At 38.3% G+C, this 14,126-nt stretch overlaps 1 protein-coding gene across 1 annotated transcript; it reads right to left on the reverse strand.

Moving 5' to 3' along the window:
• Positions 1-1,442: 1,442 nt before the first annotated feature.
• On the reverse strand, positions 1,443-7,391 carry LOC149819394 (uncharacterized). Its single transcript, XM_089986401.1, has 10 exons — positions 7,333-7,391; positions 6,887-7,009; positions 6,525-6,645; positions 5,510-5,638; positions 4,884-4,993; positions 4,599-4,782; positions 3,629-3,829; positions 2,303-2,542; positions 1,992-2,184; positions 1,443-1,510 (listed from the first exon to the last, which is right to left on the reverse strand). The coding sequence occupies exons 1-10, from the start codon at positions 7,389-7,391 to the stop codon at positions 1,443-1,445; spliced, it is 1,428 nt and encodes a 475-aa protein (XP_089842527.1).
• Positions 7,392-14,126: the final 6,735 nt, after the last annotated feature.

A 14,126-nucleotide genomic window follows, 5' to 3' on the forward strand; every position in this document is an offset into this window, starting at 1 on the left:
AATATTGGATGACCCGCTTGAGCGCAGACACAAGCATATATTAGCCTCTCAATATCAAATACAATACGAAATAATATATAGACACAACCCGATTGAAGTTATTACTCTAGAAAAATCATATATAAAAATATGATAGACGAAATTTATTTAAGACTTAAGACAATTAAGGAGTTACGTAAAAATTGAGCTTTTGTAAACGTATCTTAATCATTGCATAAAAGAAAGGACAACATCCGTGAGTTATTCTCATTCCAAAATATTTACAAGGCCTTGAAATGGAAATAATTCAAAACAAAAGTTAATCTTTATAAGTCTGAAAAAAAAAATTGAAATTTCAAGAAAATTTTAAAAATTTCTTTTGTTATAAAGTTTTACATGACTCCAAAAAATAATGTGTCAACAAGTTCATCTAGGGTCACGTTCGAACCATTCCAAATATTGGATGACCCCCTTGAGCGCAAACACAAGTGTATATTATCCTCTCATTATAAGATACAATATGAAATCATACGTAGACACAACCCGATTGAGGTTATTACTCTAGAAAAATCACATTTACATCGTGATTGGATGATTTAAGAGTCTATTTCTATAAAACCAAGCATCTATATTGCATCCATATGGTAAAATTTTAGAAAAAAAAAACTTATGAAAATATCGGTACATACCAGTTTACATATTTTGCTGGTTTACATATTACAGACGCTGAACAGTTTACATCCCTAACCGTCTCTCTCTCCCTCTTTCCCTCTCCCACACCTTGTTAAATATAAATTGATCCTATACCTGATCCAAAACACTGGATCTGAGATCTAAGCAATTAAACACACCCTTAATGTCCTTTTGAGCGTTGAGGTGTGTCTTTTACATAGTGTAATCTCAGCAGCGTCTATTACTGGTTGGGATCACTGTTCCATCTCCGATCCAGTTGTAAAACATTGATATCATATTTAACGCCTCCCACATATATCAGGTATGTGAAATTACATTGCTTCTTAAGAACACATCAATCATCGACAATTTTCAAAGAATCGTTGTTACTTGTCAAGCAAGCCATATAGCATGCAACAACCAAAATAGAGATGATATAAAATAATAAGAACCTTGATTGTTCAAGAACAAAAGGTGTCAAAATTACCACAACTTGGAAGAAAATTAGAGTGGAGCTCCAACACTAGCCGCTTCTTTCCACTCAAGTGCTTGATTACATTTTGAAATTTGTAATATGAATCACTCAACCAGATGAACAAGAGTCGCATGCATAGTCATCTAGACTGTGGTCCATCAACCTTATTTACCTTAACAGCTCTCTCATATAACAATTTCATGTTATATGAAATGAGATAAAAAGAATAAACCAAATACCAGCAAGCCAATATCAAGAAACAGAAGGGAAGAAGCAAAGCTTTGAAGTCACACGGGGAAGATACATATGAATGCTCTTAGCCTTCCTCCCAGTCTATTTCATCCTCGTCCTCTCCTGGTTCCTCAGCTGGCGCATTTGCGTTGCCTGTCACAAAAAGCAGTGTCATCAATCAGGAGATTTCAGTTCACTCCCAATTTAAAAATTTTGATCCTCTAAATAGAAAATTAGATCATGTTATGTGAGAGCATACAAGCATTGCTAAAATTAGACACAAGACCGTGTTTGGCAGTATGGACCCCATCTCTGACATATGATGGGATCATCCTACATTTAATCCCAGTCGTCCAACAAACAGCTAGGATTACTTCATTTTCTCACCTGGATTTGGACTGACCATATCCGCCCAGATGCATCAGTTAGAGGGCAGGGATCAACCTAGGATCCTTTGTATCATATGTCAGAGGATAGGATCCTTTTCACACATACACGCATAGAGAGGGAGGACAAAAGATCCATTGGAGTTAATGGCAAGAATAAATGTGAGATGCAACCTAAAGTCAATGAAAAATGTCAAACCTAACCATCTCTCTTAACAGAATGCCAGCATGGAATCACTAAATCTTACCCGCATATTGGGTCTCTTCCCATTCAATACCATCATCCCTATCATCTTCTCGTTTTGCCTTCACTCCGACCTGCCGAGGAGATGCTTGCTCAGGAGCAGTACTTGAAATATTTGATGCAGAGACACTATATGTTGCTGCTGCTTTTTGCTGCCTCTCAAGAAGTGCAGTGTAATAAGCCTTGAGATACTCTTCCTAAGGCAAGAATCACAAGTTAAGAACTTCCTTCTGAAGGGATCTTGCTGCACGCATGCAATTTCAAGATATTCGTCTACATGCCAGTAATCTCACATAGTAATTACCACAACATTACCTGTAAATTCTGTGTAGCCTCCTTTTCATGGTGTGCAGGGTTTTTTTTGTCTTCAAATGAAGCATTTGAATTTGATAAGTCAGCCATCTTTTCTTCTTGCTTAACCAGACCCCGCTGTTCTTTAGTGAGATTCATTCCTTGTTTGATCATCCAGGGAGGTAAAGTCTTCATCCCTGTGACAGCAGCTTCAGGTTTGGAATCCTCTTCCTTGACTTCTATACCAGAGAGAGAGACTTCTACCTGTCAATGAAGCATATACAATAGTCATAGATGGCTTGTTAAATGTCTGCAGAATCAGTCAACTTCAACATGAATACCCAATTGCTGACAACATGAATACCCAATTGCTGAGGCAAAAAAAGGAAAAAAACCCTATCGACAAAAGAATTAGCAAGAACGAACAAATAAGTCTCAATACAAGCTCCATAAATAAAGTCAATAGAACCTTCACTAAGAGGCTACAGATTGATTCTGGAAGCTGTCCTGAATAGTAAATGATATACAGAACTTCTATACAAGATAGTCACTTAGAAGACTTGAATACACACACAAAGGAGTAGATTTCTTTACGATAAGAATCAAGAATTATAACAGGCTGACCGGACGTTCAACAATTCCCGGAATACTAGATAGGAAGAAAAAAGTAAAAAGATCATGACAACGAGAACGTCTAAACTAACAAACAGGGACAAGTACACAACACAGCAATGTAAACACTAAAAGGACAAAAAAAACATCACATATTTGTAGCACTCTTCAATGTCAAAACACTAGATTGAGTCCCTTGCCTTCTGGCCAAAGTAGCAGGCACCATGGAGGACAAGGGGGGCTACCAAGGGGTTTTAACTGTTCGGGTTGGGCCATACAGCAGAGCATCAATCTCTCCCCACCCCGCCACCTGAACCGGGGTTTCCCTCAATAAATATTGAAAAAAAGAGCATTAGTGAGTTCAAAAGAAGTGATGTAAATTGCCTTTCAAACGAAGGACCTCAAAAAATTGAACATTTAGTGGGGGATTAAAGTCAAAAGAAAACTGATATTTTTGTGCAGTATAAATATGGCATAGACTTGATAAAGAAGAGAAACATGTTGGATCTGAAACAATTGCCATGTTTCCATTCTGAAGTAGGAACTAGGTGATAATAAAGAATTTGTTAAGCAGATCCTCAATGCTCAACAATAGCACGGCTAAACAATATCCTTTCAGCTTTTGATATTTACAAAACCTAGTAACAGAAAAGTGACAAAGCACGGGATGCATATTAAAGAGAGGGGAAGAAAAGGCAAAACAAGACACAAAGAAAACAACGAAACAGAATTGCGTACACTTGTCTCGCCAACAAATGGCATTGGAGTGCCACCATATGCATGCGCTTGAGAAGAGCTGGAGTCAACAGCACTTGCATCGCCATTGACAGCACGGCTGGCTGCAATTGCTCTAGTTTCCCATTCCTGGAGAGCTCCAAAATAAGGAGCCTGCAAATCCTTCACTCTGGTCAATTGATCCATCAATGGTTTCAGCTGCACCTGCGTTGAGTTTTAATGTGAACTAAGGAAACATGAAAAGAAAGAGTGGATAAACACAACAAATAAAAAACTGGACTACCTAACCAAAAGAGGAAATAATCCATGGACAAGTTGTTGGAAACTGATAATGTACAGCAGCATAATAATTGAATCATAGATGTTGCACTCGCAACTCAAAGTTCAATTCCTGACACACATTTTCATGTCTGAAGTTGTATGATTGAGCTACAACTATGTATATCAGTTGTCCATTTATAAGTTGTATGATTGAGCTACAACTATGTATATCAGTTGTCCATTTATAAGAGCTTGGCTCGTGGATAAGGATCGGGAGCCAGCCCTACAACTGGGAGTTAGGCAACCCAAGAGTCTCAAGGCCCAGCATCTGTTGGGCCAAGTTCTGGTCTTGCAAATCATCCTAAAGATAATGATCAGAATTAAATAATTACTGCTTATTCAGGATTGTAGATATTACCAGTGGTTAATAGATCGGTTTCTGAACAACTTACAGGATACAAGGTAAAAACCTTCAGGCACACGCACCAATAGCTTAAAAAGAATATATAAGTCCTAGTCAACGCATGCAACTATGATGATCTTAGCCAGTCACAGCCATTTCTCAGTGAGGGTTTTTTCTTGAAAGATTTAAGTGGGGGGGAGGGGAGTGGTTTCTGGGGAAAATATCAGTATTTAGAAAATGCTATAACACAATATTCAGAAATAATGTTTCTTTGAAGAACATAAATAAGCAAAAATTCTATTATCAGACCTCAAACTTTTGAAGCATATCCTTTACTTTTTCACGGCGGTGCCTCCTAGCTTTGTCATCAACTTCTCCCATTCCCTCAGCAGCAAGGTTGTCAATTTCAGCAACAAGCTCAGAATTGCAGTTTTCGCAGTGGAAGTATTCATCACTTGGGCTTATTAAGCGCGGTGCATCCAAAGCAGAATATCTGGCTTCGTGGATGTTCCCATTATCAAGAGGCATGACATTTCTAAACCAAGAAACTTACAAATTTATTCATAACATAAGCATCCAACAATGTAGTAGTACCTCCTCTTACAATTGGGACAAATATATTCCTGGACTGTGTTTCTGTTATCCAGTTCATCTTTCAGTTTTTTCTTCATGCGATGTATTCTGTACCTCACAACATCATATATCTGCAATATAGTACTAGGTCTTGTGACAATCATGAAGAACAAAAATTTAGTGAATGAGTGGTGTTCTATAACAAAAGGACGAAAAAATTTGAATATTGTGCAAGAATGAGCATTTGGATGCAAACAACAAGAACTAAAAAGATCTTAATTGACATAATTTAGAATGAGAATCCCAATACAAAAGGTAAGCATAGTTTGCCCCTGTAAAGGAACTAAACATGATGCCACATTAAATACAAAGCAGACTACCATTGAAGCAAAAGGGAACCACAAATAGAATCATGCAGGTTCCCATACGTTCAAAAAAGAAAAAGAAAAAGAAAAAATGCAAGACCAAGTCTTAAAGTCACCTTATTTAACTCCATCACAGTGTTTAACAATATGCTGCTCGCAAAAACATGAATGGGGATTGGGGCAATGTAGATTACTTCTTTAAATAGATCAATGCTTGGAACAGTTTCCATGGAAGAGAATCAACCATGCGTCATGTCAAACACAAGTCCGTCGTAAGCAAACCTGAGCATAGTCCAAGCAACAATAAGAATGCATGTGCTGCTTTGTCTTTTCTTCACCCTCTTTAACAGTCTGTTGACCATCGCCAGTGGCAGCCACAGCAGCATTATGAAATTTTGCCCCTTTTGCCGTCTGAAAAAAAACAGATAAGCACCAACTTAACATGGAATCAATCATTTGTGAATGGAAAATAACACCATAATGAAACCTTAGTTCAGCAAGTATGCCACGAATTAAAATTTACTGCTGAAGCTGAGCTACATATAGAGAAGTGAGGTTCGTTGAGTGACATGAATTCAACAATATTTAAAAGAAACAAGTTTTCTCCTAAACAACTGTTTAAAATAATTGCACAAGCTTGCATACAAGCTCTCTTGATAGAGAGCATAGATTGACTGACTTTGCAAATAATAAGCCATGCAATGTCTAAGGAGATGAGTTTCTTAGGGAGCCCCTGTATCTTCAATTTCTTTTCTATACCAGTTCTCTAGTCATAGTTTACCCCACAAGGGTACAAGGACTGATAATTTTCTAGTTTCTTTGAGAAATGTATATACCTTAAGGATCTTCTTCAACAACACTGAATTAGCAGCTTCCCTTTTTTGCTTTTGTAACCCCATTGTGTACACATCTTAGAGCATGATGTTTGGTGAAATGATTCTTTTAATTATAATTAAGGATTGAAATCCTTTATCAACATATTCTTTTTAATTTTTATATTAGTAAAGTCTCAGAGCATGTCATGCAAACACTACTTAGTGTGTGTGCCCAGTATCAACAGACACCGTACACATCAAAACAGTTTCTGGGGGCAAAATTAGCCTACAAAGCCAACAATAACTTGCTTCTGATTGAGATACCACAACATCATGCACGTGAATCTTGAATTCATTGACACCCTTAAACAATCTGCCGTCTTGTCATTTCCAAAATGAGATATCTATTATTTTACGCCTTTTCAAATAACATCAAGTATCAAGCTAAGAGAATATGTTATGAACAACAGATGAGCATAAACCTCCTTTCGTTGATCTCTGATGATTAGCTTTTCCTCTTCAAAAAGCCGTAAGGTACGGCGGAGTTGTTTCGTATGCAACTTCAAGTCCTTTGCTAAATCTTCTTCTTTAACCCACTGACGCCTATAAAATTCCAATATAACAAATCATAAATAATTATCAAATGATACTGATACAACCAGACAAGAACAAGTAGCCCAGAAAAGTAAAGAAATTTAGATAACTCTGTATCCTTGATTTCAGAATCATTTGTTTTTTAATCCATGAACAAAAAACTTACAAATTACCTCAAATATTGAGGATGGTATTACAGATAATAGTAAAACTAATCAAAAGAAAACCAAAGCAATTATAATATTTTTACCTGGTGAGGGCATCTAGGACCACCACCGCTATTCCCCTGTTATCACTTCGGCCATTTTTGGGTTGATTCTCGCCCTTGGTTGTTATATCATCGTAGAAAGCCCGTGCTGTCAATCGCACCAATCTGCAAGACAAAATGAACCTCATTGAGGCACACCCAAATTTGCCATGAAATCTTTGTTTTGAAGTTTTTGAACAAAAAAGCGCGAATCGGACGATACCCAACATCCAAAACGTGAAAGAAAGAGGCGAACCAAGAATCACCCAACAGCCAATTCATTGAATTCAATGCGATATGAAAACAAAACAATCGAATTGATAGAATGGCATTGCAGAGAAAGCATTTCACTCACATGGCATCACTTGAATCCCAAAACAAAAGAAGAAGAAACCGAAGGAGGATAATTTTTAGCAGAATTGGGATCAAAGAAGCATGAAGGGGAGCACCTCTTGAACGGCTCTGAGCTCGTTAGCGTGACCCTGGGCGCGCCCGCGTCGGGATTCATCTCTGCAGATCGCGAGTTCCACCCAAACCAGGTAAACGAGCATGATTTTACGTTCTATAATTGTCGATATTATTCTGAAATTTTAAAAAACGATAATTCATTTCGAGATTTTCCTTTGCGGAGAGATTTCTGACATTTATTTGGCGAGATCAGGATTCATAAATGACCTTAACATGTTTCCGTCATCATTAGCACCATACTCTTCGTACCTTAACACGCTGTTGCCATCATCATCATCATCACCACACTCTTCGTATTGTCATCATTAATATGATCACCATGATATTCTTACTTCTCCATATCATTACCATCACTCTAACTCTCTCTCTCTCGTATGAGAGATCAAATCAAATGATCTCTTAACTCATTGCCTGTGTCTTCGACACCAAGAAATGACAGCGTTGCGTGGTCCCACAGCAACAGAAACAGCCCCCTATCGAAACGCTCCCATGTGATTAAACCAAAATCTTAGCGGACGAATTCTTTATCCTCTCTTTCTTCTGTCTCTTTGGTCCAACCCACAGCGGGAAACACTAAGAATTCCATACATATGATTGGTTTCACAAAAAGTATCAAATCCTCTGACGACATATTTTGCTGATCTTAGGGGTTCAGTTAATACTCCTGGGCAGCTACGATCAGTAAAACACAATGTTGTCAGTATCGGTATCGGCCCTCGATCGATTTTGAAAACGATTCAGAGAATCAGCCAATTCCAATTCTGACCTGAATATATTTGAATAGGCAAGCTTTCGACCAAAAAGATGATAAGTGTCGGTAAATATTAAAAAATATTGAAATTAAGTTTAACAAATTTTAAGTATTTTTTAAAAATAACCCCAATCAACCCTGTTTTGTAATGATTTTGAGCCGATGCAATGCAAATCTGTCAAGTCACAATGATACATACAACATTGGTAAAACATCCATACGAGAAAGTGAACTAATCCTAGCTGTTTTGATTGGACGGCCATGATTGAATGTAGGATGGGTCCCATCATATGTTGATCAGACCCACACTCCATGTTTGATTGTAGGGGAATTATAGTCCCATCGTATGGTGATCAGATCCTCCCCATGGACTGTCAACAGAATTTAGTTTGACAAGCTAATGAGCTCCATAAAAAAAAAAATATTAAGGGAAAAATCTATTTAAGAGCCAACCTTTTACTCTTAATTTTAAATATGGGACAAGTTTCGTAAATTTCAAATATAAGTCAAACTTTTCTTAAAACCTGTCAAACAAAGGCCTACATTTATCCTTGTGCTTTAACTCAAGTTAAATCATAAGTCAAATTACAATAGTGACCATCATTATTAAGTGTCCAAATAGTTTACCTCTCTATGATAACGAATTAGTACTTTTCAATTTTCAAGAGACAATACAATAAGGGCTGGTAAACTAATGGAGCAGCTACCAATTTGGCTTGGCTCTCCTATAGCTTGTTCATGTTCATCAAATGAGCTCGGCGAAATGAGAAGCAAGATAATTGAGCCGAGTACAAACAATGGGTGTTCATCTGGGTTTGGCTCATAGAAAGAATATATAATATGCATGATAATCATACCATAAAATAAAATGTGCACTAGGGTAGGTGGTTGGGTTATGTGTGTGTTAATAGATGTAGGGGTTTGAATCTTGCTGTGACACTTTTCTAAAAAATAATGGGTGTTACGAGTTGGCTCGGGTTCGCCTTGCCTGAATCGGGCTAGGCTCAAGCTCAAGCTCGCTCGCTTAGACCTGGTAAACAAGCCAAGCCCGAACAAACTGTGTTCAGTTCGTTACCAGCCCCTTTACCAGTCCGAAATACAATAAAGCAAAATGGGCACACATTTTCTCCAATATGATGGAGGTTGAAATGAAATCCCTGTTTGACAGTTTTAGGAAATGTTTGGTCCGTATTTGGAATTTAGAAACGTGTGACCCATATTTGGAATTAAGGGTTAAATGTTGGGCATTAAATGAAATTTCCCCTTTTTATTCATGACGCATTATGCGAGGCATTCAGCACACCGCATCCATGATCATATTTGGTGACGGTGGTGATGGATATACACATCTTAACTAAAATATTAAAAAGCCATAAAATTTGAATACACAGGATCAAAATAAGTCCAATTAAATTCCATGATTTACTCTTATTTGCACATGAAAATCATGTCATATTGCTCTCGATCAACCAATCTTTCTTGTACCGTCGCTTCTTATCCAGCTCCTTTGTCCAGATACAACTAATGCAAATAAAATATTTTAGGGCCTATTTGTTTCATTCCCATGAAAAGGAAGGGTCTTTTATAAGAAAAGGCACAAAATTATATAAAATCCTGTTAGCTTTGTATTGGGAAATGTATTAAGGGCACATTTGAAAGTAATAAAATTGTAAGAAAAGTGAAAGTAGGAAAAACAAACTTTTCCATCCACTCCAAATGAGAAAAAGTTTTATAATTTTTTTTTCTAAAAAGTATTGACTTTTATATAACAAAATCTTTCACTTAGAAGAAGGAAGAGGGGAGGGAGGAGTTTTTCCTATAAATTTTGTTTGCTGCCACAAAAAGAGTTTCTTTCATCTTCATCTTCATCTTCATCTTCATCTTCCTCTCACCTACCACCATTTTCAACTCTCTTTCTGAGAGGGGGTTGATCAACTCTCTCTCTCTCTCTCTCTCTCTCTCTCTCTCTCTCTCTCTCTCTCTCTCTCTCTCTCACACACACACACACAAATTTTCATTTTGTTTTTCTCATGCCATGTAAATAAAAGAACAAATTTTATTTTAAAAAGTTATCATATCAAAACCTCTCATCGACATTTTTTCCATATAAGACTTCTTCTTGCTTTCATACATGTAATAAGGGGCCATTTGTTTTACTAAATGGAGGGAAATAAGCTCACTTTCAAGTGAAAATTGGCTTCTTTCTTTGTTTGGACGAAACCTACAACCAAGCAACAAAGCGTTGTGGAGCCCACTAATTTAAATGGTAGGAGAGCCATATGGCATTATCCTTCTTTCACGACAAACCTTAAGGGTGTGTTTGATGCATCGTTCTCAACGTGATTCAGACAGAAAATCTCGCTCGGAACAAATGTCGGGCGTCTACCGCATCTTTATACATATGATCTTTTTGTTTCACCCTTCTACACGGACGAGTGGAATAATTTTTTTTTTACGAGTGTGCCTTTCTCGCCCGACACTTTCTCCCCAATCGATGCATTTCTCTCTCCCACATGGCGGTGGAGGCGAGGTGAAAGATGATGACCTTTCATCTACAAGAGACACAAGAGAGAGAGAGAGATGTAACGCCCTGAATTTTCAAAACAAAGCTAAGTTAAAATTTTCATGAATTTCTTTTTTTTTTCTTTGCAGCGGAACTTAGAAAAAGTTTTAATAGCGAAATCAGACGATAATGAGTCATCAATTTTAGAAAACTTCGAGCACGTTGCAAGTATGTCGCCAAGCAACTCATTGACTAGCAAAGTGTTCCATCTATCGAAACCATTTGTTTATTACAACATCACTGCTTGAGAAAAGCAGGATTTGTTCGATAAAAGGAAGCAGTACAACTCTGTCTAGAGAACCCCTGAAACTTGATGTCGTCTTGCTCCACATATCGCAACGCAGGCCCAACACCTGAAATTCCCATAAAACGGGGTCAGAATCATTGATGGTTTGGTAAGCAAGCAATCACGCATCCATTCAACTTAAGTAAATATATTGACCACTTAGGGTCGCAGTTCGTAATAACGACGCTCAAGTCTCCAAGATTTAGCGTATATCACAAGAGCCTCCTCAGAGCTATGAGTTGAACATCAACTCAAGTCTCCATGACTTAGCCTTGACATCTTTCGGGTCTCAAATGGATGTCTAGCTCAAGCATTTATGTTTGACATATTTGTATCCTATGAATCTAAGGACAGTTCTCCGAGCTTCGCTTAGTCGTACGAATACAACATGGGTCTTTGCCCAGTCAATCAAGTCGTATACCGATCATGACACATTCACAAAGGTTATGCATGACTGACTCAACAACGTCCATACACTCATATATTCAAAGTATCGTTGTACCTAAGCTAATGCTTTGTTTCGATAATTGCACCTCTCCCTAGGCTTAGGGGACTCATATCTGGGTGACAACGTAACGATCTGGAGGTGATTATTCTATATATTTTAGATACCCGAGAGGCTTGTTGACCCCATTCTACTAGTAGGACGGTACAATATACCAGAAGAGATCTTTACTAGATAGCCGGATGCATCCTGCTACTGCAGTAGTTGGGTTCAATCCTTAGATATTTAAGGATAACCACGACCTCCATACCTCTGAATGACGGAGGCCATCAATGAACTCTATCAGGTTCAGGTGAAATATATATCACTCAAGGTTGCGCCATCACCGTCTTCCTCGGTGAGAATTTCTGAAAGGGGTCTGTCAGTCTTACAATTACTTGACGAACATTGCATGCCTATAGGGCAGCCTTTGAGAAGTATGTACCCGACCCCAATCACCCACATGGCTTTCACCGTGGAATAAAGGTTTTATTCATATGCATGCTTGACTCTACTCTCGACACTTCGGCCCTGTCGAGTACCTCAGTTATTCTAGGTGGAAAACAACACACTCTTGATCAGCGGCCCTTACAAGTCCGATTGTCTAATAATTCTTAATGGGCATGCACATGACTCTATCTCTACGGATCAGCTACTCGAATTATTTTTATGCAACAAGCTTAGGACCTCGTCAAGGCGCTACCACTACTTTAGCGCAACGGCTCTTACAAGTATGGTGCCCTTACAGGTATCAGGGAGATGAGTCATTCTGACATCATTCCAACAAACGGCATCGTTGTGCCACTTAACTAGTTCCTGCAACTCTCCTACCAACCATTTCGTCAGCACCTCACCTGCTCTATTGGCAGTGGTGCGACGAATCTTTCTACATCGTAGAAAGCATTCCATGAACTGGGTAGCACTCCACTATATGACAGAGTATCTTGCTACATTCTTTCTGAGTTATTCTTAACTTCTTAAGAAATTATAGCAACACTTCATTTCTTTAACGAAGAAAGTGTGTGTTTATTTTATCCATTTCAGCAGCATATCCCCTCTTTGGCGGGAAATCGCTACGCTTAACTCAGGAAATGGATGTGCACCATTGTGCGTACTTTGCATCCATCAAGATTGTTAGAAACCCTGGGCCATAGCCAGGCCATACGTAATTGACTTAGTCTTTACGGAAAGTGCATTTTGTCAAAACGCGAAGCCTTTCCAATAGGGGCTTCATTCGTCAAGCAAAATCTTGAACGAGGAGCGGTAAGGGAATCACATTGGCGATTTAGAGTTTATCTCTATTTGAACGCTCATTTACGCGCCATATATGTAGTATAAGCAGAAGGTTGTGCTTTATACAGCGGCGGCGTAAAGAAAATGCATATACTATTGTTCCGGGTGTGCAACTGAATGAAATATTCTACATATATCTTTGTAGAAAGCAGGAGTCTTTGCGTCTTTCAACGCGACGCCGTAAGTAAATGCATAATCGGAAGTGCATTAAATTAGAAATTGCATAAAGCAGGGAGCCTTGGCATCATACGACATGACGTCAAAGGAAAATTACATAGCCTATGCGATATAAGACGCGTCGGCAGTATCAACAGATATACACCTATATCTGTATCCAACGAAAGTTACGAGGTGAGTGAGTGAACACCGAAGTGTCCTAGAAGACTCAACCAAGAACTAAAGCGAGATACTATTTTGAAGAACGCATATACTATGCACTCAAACATATATATCCGACGATAGTTACGAGACGAGCGGGTGAACACCGAAGCGTCCTAGAGAACTCAACCAATAAGTAAAGCAAGATATTACTTCAGAAGATATACGTATATACAAATAAGCAAATACTTGAGAGAGATGGATTAACGAAGCGAACTTACTTCAAATCATGGAAGAAAATGACTCATGTTGCTTCGATCCGTCCTCCGAAAGGTCTGACTTCAAAAGGAATCAAATCCAGACTTCGGACGAAAAAGGACTTTGACTTTAAACCTAAATAGGTTCAAGTCAAGTCAATTGGGTTTGGACTCGATCAGGTGGGTTCAAACCTAGATCAGGTGGGTTAGGACTAGGTCAAGTAAGCTAAGACCAGATCAGGCAGGCTCAGACTAGGTCAGGTGGGCTAGGCTAGGTAGGGGACGTTTGGAAAAAGAGGAGAGAGAGGGGGGGCAATTTTTTCAAAAGGGGGTCCTCCTTTGTTTATAGCCAAGGTTGCTTAGGGGCTAAGCAACCTATTTAACCAAAATGCCCTTTGGCTTTTTCAGAAATTCAGCTTGAACTTATCCATTTGACTGTTTGATCTTATCTAGAATGAATATTTCATAGAATATTCCCTATAAGGTGCTGGAAGGTCCTGGAAGGCTCTGAAATATTCTAGAATATTTCTTGAAAAATATTTATGTGGGTCCCACAAATATTTTTGTGGCTCCTGCAAAAAAGTCGAGTTTTCGGCATTTTTTTCCAAAAAAATCTAAGTAGGCCATTATCTTTGTATTGACGTAACTAAGAAAGTTGGCTCGTACAAATCTTTTGATTTCATTCAGGTAGGAAGTTATGGCTTCCAGAGTGTTTGAACATATATTCGTGAAGATACGAATATCCTAAGTATATTTGGGTCGCAGGAATTGGTTCGATTCGCATTCTGAGAAAAAATGTTATTTTTACTTCAAAATGCCTCGT

The sequence above is a fragment of the Nuphar pumila genome, chromosome 13 (genome assembly GCF_984573655.1).
Source record: "Nuphar pumila chromosome 13, dmNupPumi1.hap1.1, whole genome shotgun sequence".
In the NCBI taxonomy this organism is placed as follows: domain Eukaryota; kingdom Viridiplantae; phylum Streptophyta; class Magnoliopsida; order Nymphaeales; family Nymphaeaceae; genus Nuphar; species Nuphar pumila.

Excerpts from the sequence above, each read along its gene's own strand:
- LOC149819394 (XM_089986401.1), bottom strand. The coding sequence starts at position 7,391 with ATGAATCCCGACGCGGGCGCGCCCAGGGTCACGCTAACGAGCTCAGAG. Across the intron at positions 4,783-4,883 it reads TGTCCCAATTGTAAGAGGAG|ATATTCTGCTTTGGATGCAC; the intron begins GTACTACTACAT and ends CCACGAAGCCAG. Across the intron at positions 3,830-4,598 it reads ATATGCTTCAAAAGTTTGAG|GTGCAGCTGAAACCATTGAT; the intron begins GTCTGATAATAG and ends AACTCAACGCAG.